Raw genomic sequence first — 18,012 nt, forward strand, 5'->3', positions numbered from 1 at the left:
AGCAATATCAAAGAATCAAATATACAAGCTAAGTGTCTAAACTTTGATCTTGGACACAGTGAGGACATAAGGAACATACCCTTTAGTCACATAGACCCTCACCACTCAGATAGTTCCTGATCGCTCTTGTCTCACAGGTAGCATGAGGAAGCTGTGGTACATGGTAACTACTTAATCAACTTTCACTGGATCGAAGTATAAGTCAGTGAGGAAGATACAGGGCTGTTTGTGAGTGTGTGTGTGTGTTGAGGGGTGTCTGTTATACACAGCACAGCTCTGTTACCTTTAGTCATTTTTTTTTTGCACATAGACTTTCTGAATTTAAGCCTGTTTTTTTTTTTCCTCCTTTCTAATAGCTTAGAAAGCTTTGGTGATAAAGACTGCTCTAAGAAAGTCAGCACTTAAGAGTAAGTCTATGGTATACATTCTTCCTTTTATCCATCTCCCTCCTTCTCAGTTGCTGGATTTTCACCTTTCTTGCCCTGTCATTGTCCCCCTCAAATGCCAATGAAAGTCAGTCTCACCTTTAGAGACACCATCAATTGAAATGACACAGATTCTTGTCATAATCGCAATAGGTTACTGTGTTAAAGTGCTTTGATTTTAGGTTAAAAACATTGAGGAAGAAACCATTGTCATTCACAAGGCAGACAAAATGAGATCTACGTTACTGTCAATTTGACAATCTATAATCACCTGGCACACAGATTTCTGGGTGTTCCCATGGGACAGTTATCCTGTGATTACATTAACTGAGGTTGGAAGATCTTTCAATGACTAGAGGCACCATTCCTGAGCTGGCATCCTGGACTACACTAAGTAGAGAAAGAAGCTGAGGAGGAGCATGCATTTACTGCGCCTGCGTCCAGAATGCCTTTACCTTTGCACTATGAGCTGAAACACTTTTCCTCTGGAGTTTCTTCTGTTGGAATATTTTATCACAGCAACAGGAAAAGAAACTAAGACAGATAAGCTTCTGCTTATTAAAGTAGAAACACACCTTCTGACCTTTTGTGGATAGGGGCTAGCACAGCCCAGTTACAAAGGAGGTATCTGATTTGTACAAACTATGAGTTCATACAATAATTTACATAATACAACATAAAGTGAGTAGTTTTTACAATTCTTAATTGGTCAACCCTAGTTGAATAAGTTGAAAACTATTTGAAACATACTTATACTAGAAATTCAGGGTTAAAAAAAAAGATGTATTTATTATGTATACAGTGTTCAGCCTGCATGCTGGGAAAGGCCACCATAGCCCATTACAGATGGTTGTGAGCCACCATGTGGTTGCTGGGATTTGAACTCAAGACCTCTGGAAGAGCAGTCAGTGCTCTTAACAGCTGAGCCAACTCTCCACCCCCTCAAATTTTAATATAAATACACAATATTAAAATACACAATATTAAATTATGAAGCGATGCGTCCACTGTAGCGAGTGCAGTTCTAAGGTAGTCATATGGTCTCTTTTCCCATTTATAAGTATTTAGAGATAATCCATACACTCATCTCATGCTATGTGAACAAGATGAAATTAAGTTTAAATAACTAGTTTTTTGTTAAGTATTCATTTTCTCAGCAAAGCAAGAAAAGCACCAATCAGGCCCCGTGGTCTCGTGTTAATGCTGTACTCTGTGCCAAGATGGCTTCCTAAGCATAAACTGTTTATTCCCTAGAAAGTAAAACAACCAAATGAAATTGATTTATCTTCAAAGTATTAATATGAATAGGTTTTCAAACTTAATGACACATTCATCTTTATCCTAACCCAATCCATACTATGTAGAGTTTATGAATTAGTAAACCAAGAGAAAAAAACTTTTTTATTGAAAGCAGTTTTTTTTCATACAACATATTCTGATCATAGTTTCTCCAACCCAACTCCTCCCAGACGCCACCCATCTCCCAACCCATGTAAATCCATACCCTTCTTTCTCTGTCTCATTTGAAAACAAACAGATATCTAAAAAAAATAAATGAATAAAAATATAAATAAAATAGGACAAAACAAGAAACAAGGCCAAAGAAAATGCTCCAGAAACAAAGACAGACACAGAGACACACACAGTCACACAAAGAAATCCCACAGAAACACAAAATCAGAAAGCAAAATATTCAAGAAAAGACTTGTAAGGTAAAACAGAAAATGCCCAGACAGAGCATCATGAAACAAAAACCCTACAAAAGCACCACTGTGTACATTTTATGTTGCCCATCCACTGCGGGGCATGGGGCCTGCCCCGAAGTGTGTTCTGTATCCCCTGTCAGACTTCATTAGAGAAAAATAAGTTTTTCTTTGTGAACATTTAAAGTCTACTCGTGCCTTATAAACAAGGGTTTTCAATAAGATTGAGATATTGCTCACCAAAGAGGCCATAGTGAATCCGATGACTTCAATGTAACCGTCATCATGACGCTGGGGTTCAAAGTCATGATGATCTCCAGGGTTTCCCCAAGGCATTGTGCCAGCACAATATCTGCAAACAGGGTCAAAAGCAGTTAAAGCTACTTCATTCTACTCCTGATTAGCCCTGGGAAGTAATTTGGGGTTAATACACTAAGGTCTTGCATGGTATGCTCAGGAATACATAGGGGGTGGGGGAAGGTTGTGCTTCTGTGCGTCACTTTATAAGGAGACTCTTGAAAATAACTTCCAGTGGGACTTGACGCTTTTCAAGGATAAGAGCAGTTATTGCTATAGATGTCCACCTTCAAGTATGAAAAAGCTGTCTCCAGAATATCACAATCTTGCAAAAATAAGCCACAATTTAACAAGAAAAGTATACCGTGGCGCCCATCTATCCCATCATTCCTCACTTCAGGGTTCCTGTTGTCTACAATGTTATTATGAATTATCTTTAATAATTTCACAATTCTCTTAAATAAAAAGAAATCCATGCAGTGTAGGAGGGACATGAACTAAGATGGCATCATTTATCACGACAGAAAGTAAGACAAGAAATTCTCACAGGGGGAAGGAAATGAATGAAAATTGCTTCAAATAAATAAAAGACAAAAAAAAAATGCTAGGCATGGTGGTGTATGCCTGCTCTCCCGGTACACGAGAGGCTAAGGTAGAACTGTGAACTATATATTCTCTCAATAGAAAGGATGGACTAGAGGGAGGGAAGAAAAATGGGTGGAAGGAGATGTGAGAGGCGCGAGATAAGAAAGGGAAAGGAATAAATAAAATTATAAAATTGGAGAAGCAGACACATACGGGAAGAGAGGAGTAGGCACTGCCATCCAGTGCTCTGCAAATCTGTAAGCCGTAGACTAAAATCACGTTGACTCATGCCCCTGAGACACGCTTGGACCTCAGGGGACTGAGCACTTCCAAGAGCAACCTGGAGGCCTTGAGAGGCTTCCCCAAACATCAGTTTCCATAGATGCTCATTTCCTATAAATTCACCCAAGCTCAGCTCATTTGTCTGAGTTGGTTGATAGCAAGTAATGAGGGGATATAGGCCCGTGCCTTCCAGTGCCTTGGTTTGGGAAGCTGCAATCCAACGTTATGCCACTAAAGTGATATATTTATTTTAAAAAGTAGTCCTAAGTATTCCTTTCTCCTTGTGCATAATTCCACAGAGCATTGAAACCCTGTCTACACCATGCTCTGTGTCTACACCAGGCTCTGTGTCTACACCATGCCTCTCCCATGAATTCTAGCTCCTGGCAGAGACACCCATCCTCAACAGGCTGGATGAGACTGAAAGGACTCCATCACATCTCCTTCCCTTGAGGCTGTAATGTGGGTGTAGAGCAGTAATAAGAATTAAATGAAGATGTCTGAGAAAACAGCCTGCGTCTCTCAAGGACAGGAGAATACAGATAATGAATTCTTTATCACAGACAAAGCAACCTGCTACAGGAAACAAGCTGGGCAGGAGAAGAAAATGGGCAACCTTTAACACTACTAAAATACGGGATTTCACGGGTTATACCCGAGACGCTTCACTTCTGCGTTCAGTTGTCAGAGTTCACACCGCACAAAGGCAACAGCATGGACAGAGCTTACCTGGGAATATTTAAAAATACTATACACTGGAACTTCAGGTCCTGGATCTTTGGAGTGAGGTCTGTCCCATCACACTGCAGCAACCAAAGCAGAGAAAGCGAGGCTTCTGAAGTAGTCATGAGTCTGAGAGTCTCATCCAAGATAACTAGGTCGACAACAGCATAGAACATAGAATTCTTTCCCCTTGCCCCTGAGTGAATGCCAGTTACTAGGACAGAAATTTATGGCGAACCTAACTGGAGAAGAGCCAACGCTCAACTTCAGTTTTGTTATAAAGTAAAACTTTCTGTTGACCAAAACAAATTTCCTCTGTTCTAATATTCAGGGCAGATACTGTCACTCATCGACTTGAACGATTTGATATCTAGACACACAGTGCTAACATTTAAAGACTACACATACTTCAAGGATGAAGTCTTGAGTGAACCCAGAAGCATTCCCCACTGTAATCAATTGATCCAAACAGGGCATGAAGGTGCCCACTTGTTTTCTTTGCTGTCTGAGACAGTGTTTATTTTGAAGCTAGAAAACTTGTTTTGAATACATTATCTGAATGTTTTTAAGGAGTCTGTTCTAAATTTGAAGAACTTGTAATGGATCCTCTTTTGTTTGCCGCAGGATGAAGCCAGTATTTTAGATGTAATAGTTCGTAAGCTCCCACATACATGTGAATGCAAATTAACACTAGATCAAGAAGACGAAATACTGTCAAGTGACTGTGTGTTGCAAATCTAATCTCTTACAGAACTGGAAGGCACTTTTGAGCTTAGACTGTTGGGGTTTGGCTCTGACCTTGGTCTCAGGGCCCACTGATCTTTCTGCCTTAGTGCCCTTCTACATAGGTTCCTTCGCCACCTAGTTTTTCCCCATGAGTACTGTCCTGCAGCCAATCACACCAAAAAAGTCTCAATCCCCCCTTTCTTTATCTCCACTGTTGATATGCACCAGAGGGATCTAATCAGGGTCAACGACACGGTAGCACAGCTGGCTTTTCAGTTTGCTTTCTCCCCACTTCAACCTCCACATCCCAGAATTCCATCAGCTTCTTCTCTTTCGGAAAGAGATGCACAGTATTCCAAAACGTGCTACAATTTTGTAAAGATCCTTTCAGCAGTGTTTCAGTCTAGGCATAATGATTTTGTAAGCAGTCAATGGTTGCTTCAAAGCAACACACTCTTTTCCCACCTGGTCTGACTACACCCTAGTGTTCATAAATGGTCTCAAAAACGATTTCCAGGAAATCATAAGGTTCTCAATAAAGTATTTCCAAAAGTAACTTAGATAGAAATAAAGTTCTAGATAGTGACCGAATATATTTTAGAGTACTTCCAACAACCTAAATCTTTCATATGGTTTAAGGGCTTCAAACAGATTCATAGATGACTATGCCCATGAAGAAATCATAGAGTAATTTGGTTGTAAGAAAACTTACAACCAAAACAATAGGATGCTAAACTCTGTGAATACATTACAGAAAAATAGTATAGTAAATACTATTGAACTTGGAACCGAACTCTTTTTCTTTTTTTTTTTTTTATTAACTTGAGTATTTCTTATTTACATTTCGAGTGTTATTCCCTTTCCCAGTTTCCGGGCAAACATCCCCCTAATCCCTCCCCCTCCCCTTCTTTATGGGTGTTCCCCTCCCCATCCTCCCCCCATTGCCACCCTCCCCCCAACAATCACGTTCACTGGGGGTTCAGTCTTAGCAGGACCAAGGGCTTCCCCTTCCACTGGTGCTCTTACTAGAATATTCATTGCTACCTATGAGGTCAGAGTCCAGGGTCAGTCCATGTATAGTCTTTAGGTAGTGGCTTAGTCCCTGGAAGCTCTGGTTGCTCGGCATTGTTGTTCATAAGGGGTCTCGAGCTCCTTCAAGCTCTTCGAGTTCTTTCTCTGATTCCTTCAACGGGGGTCCCGACCGAACTCATTTTTAAATGTGCTAGACTTTCTTCCAGGGAGCTCATCAAATTTTTCAAAGATGTATACCACACTATTTTTATATTATTGCATTAAAATGTACAGACAGCAACAATCATCGTTTTCTCTAATTCAGACACACCTAAGACAAAACATCTGCCTGTGAAATACAGTTCTGTATCTATGCTTATGCTTTAATAAATCAAACAATGGAGAGTAGATTATGCTACATGCAGTGTTTTCTTAGTGCTGTGTGTTCTCTCGGCCTAGAATTCATACATAACCTTTATTACAATGTGTCTTGTGTATTACATCCAACATACTGACTTTATCTGTGACAAAACCAAGACGGTCTTTTATATACACCTGAAGTAGTCAGGCTATGAAGTGTTCCTCAAAAAGGCTCATGTGCTAAAACCTCCGTCCCCAGCTGGACGAACCATGTGACTCTATCATTAACATGCTACTCCATTGGTGAACTATCACTGAATGAGATGGTAGGAGGCGGGACCTAGGAAGGACTAGTTCACTCAGTCAGGGGTTGCCATGAAGGGTGATCTTATCCTGGCCAGTCATTCAGAAGTCAGTCAGTCTCTCTCTCTCTCTCTCTCTCTCTCTCTCTCTCTCTCTCTCTCTCTCTCTCTCTGTTCCCCTCTTCTCTCTTTCCCTTTCCTTTTACTTCCCAGCCTCCCTTCCTGGCTACCATGAAATGTTCAGCTTTGCTACTCCAATCCTTTCCACCACAAGGCTGTGCCTTATTACAGAGCCAGAAACAACAACATGCATTGTTTGTGAGCTGAAATGCCCCGGATGGATGATGAGGTTGCTAATACCAGCAGTACTCAGTTCTTGTCCTGGCTGGTTTAAAGGGATCACTTTTCATGCACATTTTGCTACAGGTTACAGAGTTTGTGTTTTGGTGACAAGCGACGGAAATCATACAACGTTCTCAGTACTCATGCGGCTACAATGAAAAGACAGAGACTCTATAGTAACAATCCGTTAACAGATTCAAAGCAGGGCACAAATTAGTGCTGACACAAGAGCAATAGCAGCTTTGCAAATGTTTGCCTGTCACATTTCTATAATTTTCCCCTTTTCCCTTCCTTGGAGACAGGTCCTCTCCAAGCTGTCCAGTCCAGCTGGTGGCCTTGAATTTACATCCCTTCCAGCTCAGCCTTCTAAATACCGGTGATATTTTTAAAATGAACCTTTCATCCTATAGGAATGAGGAAGTCATTTCTACTATATTAGTACTGTTTGTACTAGCTTATTAACATTGTAAACATTATCAGGGCCACACAAAATACCATTTTATTACAATACTTAGTTCTCTATCCAATGATCATTTATTTTTATATAAAAGAAGCTATATGGTTTTTAGACATTTTTCTGGACTTGGTGGTACAGGACTGCAATCCCAACCCATTATTTCTTCAGGAGTCTTCATTTCACTCCAGACTGACACACGGTGAGGATGCATGTGCATGGCTGAAGGAGCCACATGATTTGTGAATTATATGTAGCCCAGGGATTAAGCTACGTACCTGTGTATTAATCTGTGTATCAACTGGCATCAGGGCGGGGTGTGTGTGTGTGTGTGTGTGTGTGTGTGTGTGTGTGTGTGTGACACTCATTCACATGCAAATGAAATGAACCTGGACAGTCAATACTCACAACAACTTTGACGTGCTTGGATAGATCTCTAGAACTTCTCTGTAGGAAATCAGAAAAGGCTGCCTACACCACAGGGAAGGAAGAAAAGAATTCTTCATTAGAGAGTTTCCACCAAATCCTTGCTTCAACACGATAGACATTTTCCCAAGATTCTGCACTATGAAAAAATATAAAACAAATTCTCCTTTAGTTGAACTCAAGGTAAAATAGGGCAGTGTCTGCCATGTGAACATTTTTGTTTTCAGACGATAATGTATAATAACATTAAGATTATAGGAGGAGGGGGTTGGGGATTTGGCTCAGTGGTAGAGCACTTGCCTAGCAAGTGCAAGGCCCTGGGTTCGGTCCCCAGCTCCGAAAAAAAGGAAAAGAAAAATTATAGGAGGAGGTAAAAAAATAAAAGTGTGTGACTCCCAGAGTCACTTGGCAGATCTATTCTGAAGGCTCCTTGTGAACATCCTACCTGTTCACCCAATACTAAAATCTCTCTTAGGAATGTCCCTGAAGAGAAAAGAAAGGTCCCCGCTTTGGTCTCATGCATATTCCATTAAAAGCTCCATGCTCTGCCAAATTCTTATCCAAGATCACTGGGTACACACCCAGCAGAAGACGACAGCCTGAGCTAAGATTGTCTGTGGTGGGTGGTGTTACCAATTTAACACAGTCACCATCCAGTCACCTGGGAAAGGAGTTTCAGTCAGGGATTGTCTAGATTAATTTGGCCGGTGTGCTGGTGCCGGCCGTGGAAGGGGGGATCTTGATTAGTGGGAAGACCTTTCCACTGTGGGTGGCACTTTTCCTTGGGCAGGGGGCCCTGGATTGTAAAGGGGTACAGAGTCACTGTAAGCAGTAGCACATGTGCGTGAATTCCTTGCTCTCTGCTCTTGACTGTGGATGTGCTGTGACCACTTACTTCAAGTAACTGACACTTGACTTCCCCAAGACGGCAGAATGTAAGGGAAATTGTGAGTCAAATGGACCCTTTTCCCCTTAAATTGCATTCACCAGGATATTTTATCACAGAAAGGGGAAACTAAACCCAAACATTACATTATACATATTTTTCCCATCTATCTATTCTTTCAAATTCCTTCTTGGACATCTGTTTTGTATCACTCCCTTAAAGTCATCGACACTTTCAGGTCTTAAATTGTAAGCACAAGCAACGTCAACAGCCTTGCTGACCACTCAGTTCGAAAACGTCTCTTCTCTGTAATTCCTCAGTGAAGATTTTAAACAGGGACTATATATAAACACATATGGAAGTGCCTCATTTTGCTGTCACTGGTTTCTTTAGCATTTTCTGAATTGCCAGTAAATAATATTAATAGTTACAGAATGAAATAATACTTACCCCCGCATAGAACATTTTATTTCGAAAACGACTATTGAATTTCTCTGGATTTGCTTCTGTAAAAGAGGAGACATATTTTTGTTATTGGGCGTTTATGGACGATTGGCACCCTTCTGCTTATTCTGGTCTCCACCCTGAAGATCTACGAGATCCAACTCTGCTGCCAGCATTCCCGCAGTGCCAGGCCAGCTGCATCAGTGGTCCAGTGAGACAGGTGTAGCTACCCGCTGCTAAAAAACGTTCAGCTCGAGTCACAGCCATGAAGTGAACCGGAGGGTGTTAGGCACGCGGATCACTAACCAAGTGTGGGGTCCGGGAGTGGAGGTTTGACAAGCTCACAAACATTAAAACTGGAGACTCTTTGAATCAGAAAATCAGAGGGATTTGGGACAAGAATGGACCAAAAAAGTAATAAGATCTGGGGGTGTGAATATTATCACTGATGTCTGGGGACGCACGTGGCTTCTGTAAACTGTGTAAACCTCACAGGGAGATAAAGAGGATGAATCTCAATTCATAGACCATTTGTTTTCACATCTGGAGGGCTCTCTGAACTACCACCTACTCCTTTACTGGTGACAGACCTCTGAAGAAACGGAAGTGAGTGAGAGAAAAGGGTAGTGAGGGAGGTAGTGACAGAAGTAGAAAGTGAGATAAAGTGGGTTGGAGAGAGGGAGGGAGGAAAAGAGGGAGGGTCGAGGGTTTCCCGAATAGGCTTAGCATATTACAGAAATGTTCAAATGAAAAAAAAATTCAGTTTTTCTCCATGTGCTGTTTAATTCAAAGAGGCAAAAAAGACAAAATACATATCAGGGTGTTTTCATGGGAACTGGGGGATTAATAAATGTCTGCATAAAATATAGTTTCCTCAGATGTTTCTGATACCATCCTAGCATTTCACAAAAGGACCTACGATCTACCTGAGCCCTCTGCCTTTATACCCATCCAGCAGGTGTTGCTAGGCCTTTCTCCCGGTCATTGCTAGATAGCAAGATGACTAGAGGAAACTCTCCCAGCCCCAATGCTGTCTAAAAACACTAGTCCCACCTGTATAAATGAGATGTAGGAGTTCACTCACCCAGACAGGTTCTAAGAAAGCATATAGCACTGGATGACTTTCAGGATTCTTACAGTAGACTAATAATCATCAACATCAACACAGAAACTGGATAAATACCTGGAATATTGCCTAATGAAAAAAGGCTATGTTTGTAGACTGGTTCTCAACAGTTAACTCCGGCTGTATATTTTCTGAATCTCAAAGTTTTCCTAAATACTGGTCAACTCAACACTATACCCTAGTCACCAGACACAGCAATATGTTATGTGGAGTAATAAACAAAAAGACATATAAAATGTGCGAATTGTTCTCTCTGTGTCTGTTACTACTGATCTATTTTTAAGGTTTATTTTAGTGTCTGTGTGTGCGTGTGTGTGTGTGTGTGTACACGTACAAAGTCTAGAAGAGTGCATCAGATCCCCTGAAGCTGGACTGTGACCCACTGTACGTGAGGGCTGGGAGCTGAACTCCAGTGCTCTTAACCACTGAGCCATCTCCCCATCCCTGTGCTCCCGAGTTGTTCTGAATCAACTTGACTGGTTTCAATTTCCATTTCCAATTGCATCAGCTTTTTTTTAATGAAACCAGAAGTAAAATGAAAATTATTTTTTGCAATGCGTCTGAGTACATAGGGTCTTTTTTTTTTAATTATAGTCTAGCTATCCAACAAGCTATAAGAAATGGGAATTCCAGCTAGACACAACTATGGTGTAGAACTTTCTCACCATACTGATGCCCATAGCTATTAAGTGAATCCTAGGTCAGCCACTAACACTTATGTGCTTTAAAATGTATGGTCTGGAAATATTCTCTATGTGGTTTTTCTATGAGACTCAATTTTTAATAAAACTGAAAAGAAGATTCATTTTCTCTGAAGACAGACTATTTCCAAGAAGTCCCCCAAACATGGAATAAAATGGAGAAACAGGCTGAGTTTTTAGTGACTTAACTCATACTTCTGATGAAAATGGTCATCTCAGATGTAATTTAGCTAGGAGTAATAAACTTTAAAAACAGGTCTATAGAGACACCGAACATTCAGAGGGCTGCCAGAGAGACAGAAAAGAGGAGTTGAAGAGTCACTCATATACCTTGGTCTTAAGGGTATAAAAAGAATCCTGTTAGTCCCAGGATTATGAACTTCCAAATGGATATTGGATAAAACACTCTGCTTCTAAGCCACATTCCTAGCTGCAATTCCTATTTTTGCATCTACTCTGTAAGCAAAAGTGAGAGTCAGAAAGACAGGTCAGCCACAGCTTAGAGGAAGCTCAGCCTATTGCTAGAGCTGGGCCACATCTCACGGAGGCCAGGCCGTAGAAAGAGCAAAGGAAGCAGAGGAGGGTCTGCAAATAGCAGTGGTCCGTCATCGCCACTTCCATAAGAAGGAAGGACTAGATGGCCAAGTGTGCATCTGTGTATCATACAAGGTTGATGGGCCTTTAACAAGAACCAATGGTGTGAACAGTTCCTTCTGTCTTCCACACTGCATCGAGAAAGGGAGAGGGAAGAAAGATCTGGGAAGGGGTCAATGAAAGGTCAAGGGCTCATTCCTTCAGCAAGTTAAGTGTGTCACGTGATATGATGCCAAAATGAATGGCTAACAATATTGGCACCATGGCTAGAAGGATCAGTGATTGACTGTTTCAATTCTTGGGTTATCTGTTCTCATCCTCTACAAGAAGTGGGCATGAAAAAGCAAGCCTTACTCATTGTATTTCTGCTCCATTATCCTTCAGTCACCACTTATTGATCTGCTTCTAATTCTCTCAGTCAGAATTCTGGAATGGGCTCAGTTGAAGCTCCTGCTGGGGGTTTGAGAAACTGGCATACCATGACACCCTCACTGAGAAACCCTGGAAAACACTTTCTAATTATTCAGATTGTTGGTAGAATCCATACCCTGGAGACTCAGACTGAATCTCTCTCTGGTAGCTGCTCTAGGGTGTTCATTCTCACTAATGGAGGCTGTCTGTGCTCACTGGGGTTCTGATCCCAGCCACAGTCAAAACCACCACAGCAAATCCTCACACAGTGGATCTCTGACTTCCCTTTTGTCTTGTTCTGCTGCTTTTAGGGGCTCACGTGATTATATTGGATGCAGGCAGATAATCTAGGATTGTACTGATAGGGAAGCCAGCTTCACTCACAGGAGTGAAGTTCTTCTGTTGTGTTTAGCAACGACTACAGGCATAACCATAGATGGCAACTGCCACGGGAGGCAAGCCTGCCAGTCTACTTTCTAGACCTCACACCTCACTTTCCTCCTACTTAAAAAGGGTCTTTAGTACCTACGATGTCCTCAAAGGTCCCAGTTCTCTGCAGCATCAACTCACAGTCATGCCTGTAGACTCAGTGATGGATTAGCACACTGTCTGTCTCCACTGATCTCCATGCAACATCACCATATTCCTCAGAAGGCCTTGTGATTCCATTTCATAAAAGGGTGCCCATCAAAGGAATATCAGTTCACCTCCTTGGATATCCCGTTTATGTCCAATTATTAAAATTCAAAAATGAAGATCCTAATAGTTATACCAACATTTAAAAAAATTGGTCATAATTAATTGGTGGTCAAAAAAAAAATACCTCCCAGATTATAAACAGACTTCTCTCAAAAATAACACATGTAGACAGAATCACAAAACCATTTTGGAGTAGAATTCTGCCATGGATTTGAAGGAAAGTGGGAATGAGCTAATGAGAGGGTTTGGAGGGGGAAAGGTAAGGGGAAATATTGTAATTATATTATAATTTCAAATTTTAAAAAAGGTATTTCTCAACAGTGCTTTTTAAAAGCCATTGAGGTTTTCTAGGCAGAAAACCTACAAGCTTCAAAAGTGTATGTATGTATGTATGTATGTATGTATGTATGTATGTATGTATGTATGTATTGATTTACTTATTGTGTATGCAGTTGTGTGGCTTCATGAGCAGCATGTATGAGGACTTGTCCTTGGAGGTAAAAAGTAACCAGAGTCTCATGGGACTGTAGTTTTTGGTGACTGTAAGCTGCCCAGTGTTGATGCTAAAAGGAAGATCCAGGTCTTCTGCAAGAACAGTAAGTGGACTTACTCACTGAGCCATCTGTAGGTTTCTTTGCAGTATATAGAATAAGACATAAGCAATCCTATAGTTTTAATGTTCAAATCAAAAGTTCAAATTTCATCAAAGTATTAAATAGATAGCTGGAAATACTTGTTACTTGGAAATATTTGTTACTCATATTTCATACATGATATAAGCTTACTAATAATGACCCTAGAGAAACCTAGAACCTTAGAGTTATTAAACACACAGGTCCTCAGTCTTCCTTCACATTTGCTACTTGAAAATGGACAAAGACAGGTTAAAACCTGTTGTGCATTTAACTAATTTTGCCCCAATCTCCCTTTGATGACAGACTAAGAAAGAGACAGCTCACACTGAGCCCCAGATGCCCGTTCTGGGTAAAATCCTCCTGACTGTTCAGAACTGGGTCACTACACGCACAATAGCTACACATCCATTTTGCCAATCTGTACCTTGGCAAGCAAGGCTCTACGCACCAGAGTTTCCCAGCTCACCTCCAGTTTCATTACCACCTTCAAATCAAATTTTATATTAAAAAATATTTCCTTCCTTTCAATATCAATTCCTATCAAGGATACCTTTTAAAACACCCTTTGCCTTCTAAGATGTCTTTTTTACCAATATCATTTTTCATGCACTATGGAAAAGTCATCCCATCTAACCCATGAGGAGAAGCCTGTGTGTTCCTTGTGCTTTTCCTTCCTGCCAGAAACGATTTTACCTGTGTTAGCTCTTATGTGCTATCACAGTTCTGGAAACTTCTTCCACATCTGTGACCAACCCTGCTGAACACCTGCAGTGTTGACTGTCTGCACAACTCATCTATATATTCATTTATTGGTACTTCCTTTGTATTTAGCAATGGGGTCCTATCCTCCAGTGGAACATTCCGCTACTGTAACAAACACTGGTACCATCGGACTGTGAGCTGGTAATATAAAAGAAAATAAGATGCAGTCTCTTATCCTTATGGGGTCTAGAGGGGGAGGCAGGCCTGAAAATGAAGGGTAAGACATCATCGGAAGTGTCTTGATATGTACCTGGGATCACTGTCACCCCGCTTTTAGGTGTGATATGACATGTTTTACAGTGTCATTCCAGGTAGTTTGGGGTAACATCCGCTGGATTAAATCCTATCACACAGACACTTAGCCTGTTTGAACCAGTTCTCCTGTCTGTGCAATAGTACAGTGAGCATTGAAAGCTGCATAGAGAGATTCACGGTGGAAGGAAGGAGTGAGACAGTGAGGTCTTGTCTAGGACAAGTTGCCTGAGCTCGGAACCCTGAGCGGTAGGTGCAGTCTCAGCACCATCTCCGGAAAGGATGGACTTTAGCAATCCCGCTGCACATGGCAGCCTCTTGATGGGAATCTGTCTACTGTCTGTGGTGTGACTCATGGAAATCGCAGATCTTCGAGTCACATGATCTGCAGGTCTCTGTATAGTTGGTGAAAGCAGTCGATCCTAAGTCAGATTTAAATGCGGCCTCCTCTAGAGTCATGCATGTATTCCCTGCCCTCATGCCTGAGGTTCAACTCCTCTGAATCATAATTTCATTTCGATGAGGCAGTAATACAGTAGCAGCAAGTCAGACGTGCTTAATATTTGTGTCCAAAGGGTGACAATCTCATTCACATGGCTGGGAAAATAAGAACTGAGTTTGTCACTGACGGCTATACTCTTTGTTAACGTGCCTAAACTCTAACATATTGGGATATTTTCTATGTCCTCCCTCAAGCACTGTTCTAACACAGTACTGACAAAGGCATGAGTCAATACTCCAAGTGACAGTTACATGACCAATGCCCTGACATCCCCAAATCCTCTCTCAAACACTGCGCTTTCTCATGCATATGTAGGAAGAGCTTATCCAAGAATGCTTTGGCCACATTGGCAAGAATCAGCACTCTATTTCCAACCAAGTGCAGACTACTTTCGATCCTATCAAATGTAGAGACTCAGATTGTCATATTCACCCCCTTAACCCGCGAAGTCAAAACAAAATACCAAGACCGCCTTCACTCCCTGCCTGACTTTCAACTGGAAATTTTAAAACCATCTGCACAGCAACAATTCTAATGAACTGTTCCAAAACAAATGTGATTTTAATTGAGCCTTCTAAAAGAAATACAATGTAAGTAGCTATGCTAGGAACTGTCCATTTGATGGGATGTTTCCCACCTAAGCCAAAATTCCTTTCTCTGCAGTTACATTTTTAAAACTCTGTCTTCGTGCCATTGATATTTGTCACCCATCATGTATCGGTGGGCTAGCATAATTCCTATTTAGAGTAACATATTTTCATGATATTACCCAATCCATTTTTTCACAATGCCTCTCACGAGACTTTGAGTCACCCTCAAGGTATTTTGCCGCAAATTATACAACTCTCGTCTTGAAGCCTTCAGTTGCAAGTGGGTGGAGCTCGTGACATCCCCGATCCTAGCTTAGGACTGACTGGGAGCTGAGAAAAGTGGATCTTCTTTGGAGGTACGCCCTGGAAAAGTTGTCCATGTGTCCATGGATGGCCCCACACTCTTGTGCACGTGTATCACACTCATCAGACTCAGTTGGTAAGAGGAAGATGGCATGAAAGCAAGGGAATTGAGAGATGTGTGGTAGGTAATCCAGGGGGAGAGGGCAAGAAGAGATATGTAGCCCATACGATTAAGATAATACACATAGATACATAAACAGACAGACAGACAGATGAACCTGGGTGTCAAAGAATAAATAAAAATATTTTAAAAATTAAAATAAGCACCAAGCCTTAGCAGTAAATTTCCAATGTTAATGTTTATAATTTGGCACCCTTTAGTCAACTGGTGTCCTTACAAAAGAATTCTTTTGTAAACCACATTCCTTTGTACTGTGGTATCTCTCTGTACACTCCTCATTCTGATTCATAAAAAGCCCTTCCTAGTACAGAGGTGTATAACGTTCTAACAACTTTCAAAATTATTAGGGCCCCAAATCAAGTTCCCTTGAATGAGCTTACTCAGGCCCACTTACCTAGTTAGGACTCTTTTCACTCCTGGATGCCTATTTTTGGAAATTCATGTATTTGTGATTCTGAATCCCTTTACGTATGGTTAAGAAACTTGAGAATCTTACTATTAAGGAGTCCAGATGCATAAGACCTTAAGGACAAGAAAGACGTGTGCTACTGTACACTGGCCGAGTGCACTCTCTGCAAACACAGGAAGAAGAGGCAGGGGCCTCACAGAGGTCTCCTGGAATAACGCTTCCCCATGATCAGCAGAACTGTGCTAGTTTGTGGGTGTTTCTGATTTGGAGCATTTAAGGTCCTTTGAAGATCCATCATGACTTTTTTGGCTTTTCAGAGAAGAGACACCAACTACAGTTCTTTCTTCATTTGGGATTGTTGTTCTTCCTTGATGCAGAATTCAGTTCCATAGACACTTTCTCCTAAAAGCCTTAGTGAGGCCTGAAGGACCAGAGCTGCTGGATCCAGTTGGGGCTTCAGTTGTATTTTGAATTCTATTGACCCAAACCCCAGAGTTCCACTGTGGATATCTAGAGTCCTAGAGTTAGATTTTTCTTCACCTGATTACCACAACCTGAACTTAGGGCTTCTAGTTTACAGTACTCTGTGTTTGAGGTTTGGGGGGTTGAAACCACTTGACCCCTGCTGAGCGTCAGGAAATGGAGGAAATAGTTGCTCACTGATAGCTTTGACTTTCATCTCAAGAGCTTCATATCTTTCATAACTATGTCTCAGCTACATCTAAACAGATGCACAGGAGCTAGGCACCAAGACAGCTGTAGATCAAAGACAAAGGCAGAGACATCTAGAATCCGCTAACTGGCAGAGAATAGGAGATGGACAGATTAAGAAAGAGAGAGCAAGCAAGAGAAACTGTGGTCAACCTAAATCCTAAATTTTCTGAATGGTAAGAAAATTCAGAGGAAATGTTTTACTGCTCCATTCTTTTCTCATATAAATATGCATTTATTTTTATGTGCATGATATTATTTTAGTGTTTTAAACGTTTTCATAGTTTGAAATTTTCATATGTGGTACAATGTACCACGTCCACCTCCGATACCCCTGCCCCCAGGCCCTCCAAACGCACTTCCCCACCCATTTTATGTGTAATCCACTAAGTCTGATTGGTCATTAGTGTTGCACATAGATGTAGGACTTCCCACTGTTTCTTGTCCAGCCTACCCAAGCTGACAACCCCAAAGAAAGTGTCTCCCTTCCACAGCAGCCACCAGCTGCCAGTTCATCTTACTCGCTTTCAAAACGTGGTCCCCCAGAGTCTTAGTCCCATATCTTTTCACGCCTTACTCTTACTTGCCTCAGCCAGTAAACATTCCAGAACCTTCCTAGTTACCTCACCACTATCCTGTTCCTTCCTCTCAAACTAAAAGACCCGCAGCCCTCTCTGTGTCGACATGCCTGTTTCTTTTCATCTCTCCTAACCCATTTCAAAGGCTCTGGATATACACTATTAAATTTTAATCACTAGTGGCTCGTGAAGCTAAATGCATCCTAATTAGTAAAGAGATCTCTTCTTAATCTAAGAATCTTATTTCTTTCAAATTTTCCATCCAAAGCCGGGGAGGTACCCGGCAGAGGACTTACCTACCATGTCCAAAGTGTTAGTTTTGGTTCTCAGAACACGACGTAATAGTCAAAACTGAAACATTAATATCCCATGACGTGGAATGACCCTCTGTCCCTGTGCTTGTGCTCTTAGATGGCTAGGTCTCTTTATAGCAAGCTCCTATCTGGTCCAGCTCCTAGAGTCATCGTGAAGGTTAACACAGAACAAAAGGGAAGCACAATGCAGACATACAAGTAATGTGCAAGCAAAACAAAACAAAACAAACCATGGTGAACACCACTAGAAGCTTTCCTCCCGGGGACATGGAAACAGG

At 41.3% G+C, this 18,012-nt stretch overlaps 1 protein-coding gene across 7 annotated transcripts in view; it reads right to left on the reverse strand.

Moving 5' to 3' along the window:
- Dgki (diacylglycerol kinase, iota) overlaps nucleotides 1–18,012 on the reverse strand; it is a 452,769-nt gene that overhangs the window by 167,150 nt on the left and 267,607 nt on the right. For all 7 annotated transcript variants that reach the window (XM_087659331.1, NM_198782.2, XM_087659334.1 and 4 more), the window contains 4 exon segments: nucleotides 8,973–9,028; nucleotides 7,619–7,681; nucleotides 4,022–4,095; nucleotides 2,369–2,480 (listed from right to left, as the gene is read on the reverse strand). In XM_087659331.1, coding sequence (XP_087515457.1) covers nucleotides 2,369–2,480; nucleotides 4,022–4,095; nucleotides 7,619–7,681; nucleotides 8,973–9,028 — 305 coding nt within the window.

The sequence above is a fragment of the Rattus norvegicus genome, chromosome 4, assembly GCF_021556685.1.
Source record: "Rattus norvegicus strain SHRSP/BbbUtx chromosome 4, alternate assembly SHRSP_T2T, whole genome shotgun sequence".
Classification (NCBI taxonomy): domain Eukaryota; kingdom Metazoa; phylum Chordata; class Mammalia; order Rodentia; family Muridae; genus Rattus; species Rattus norvegicus.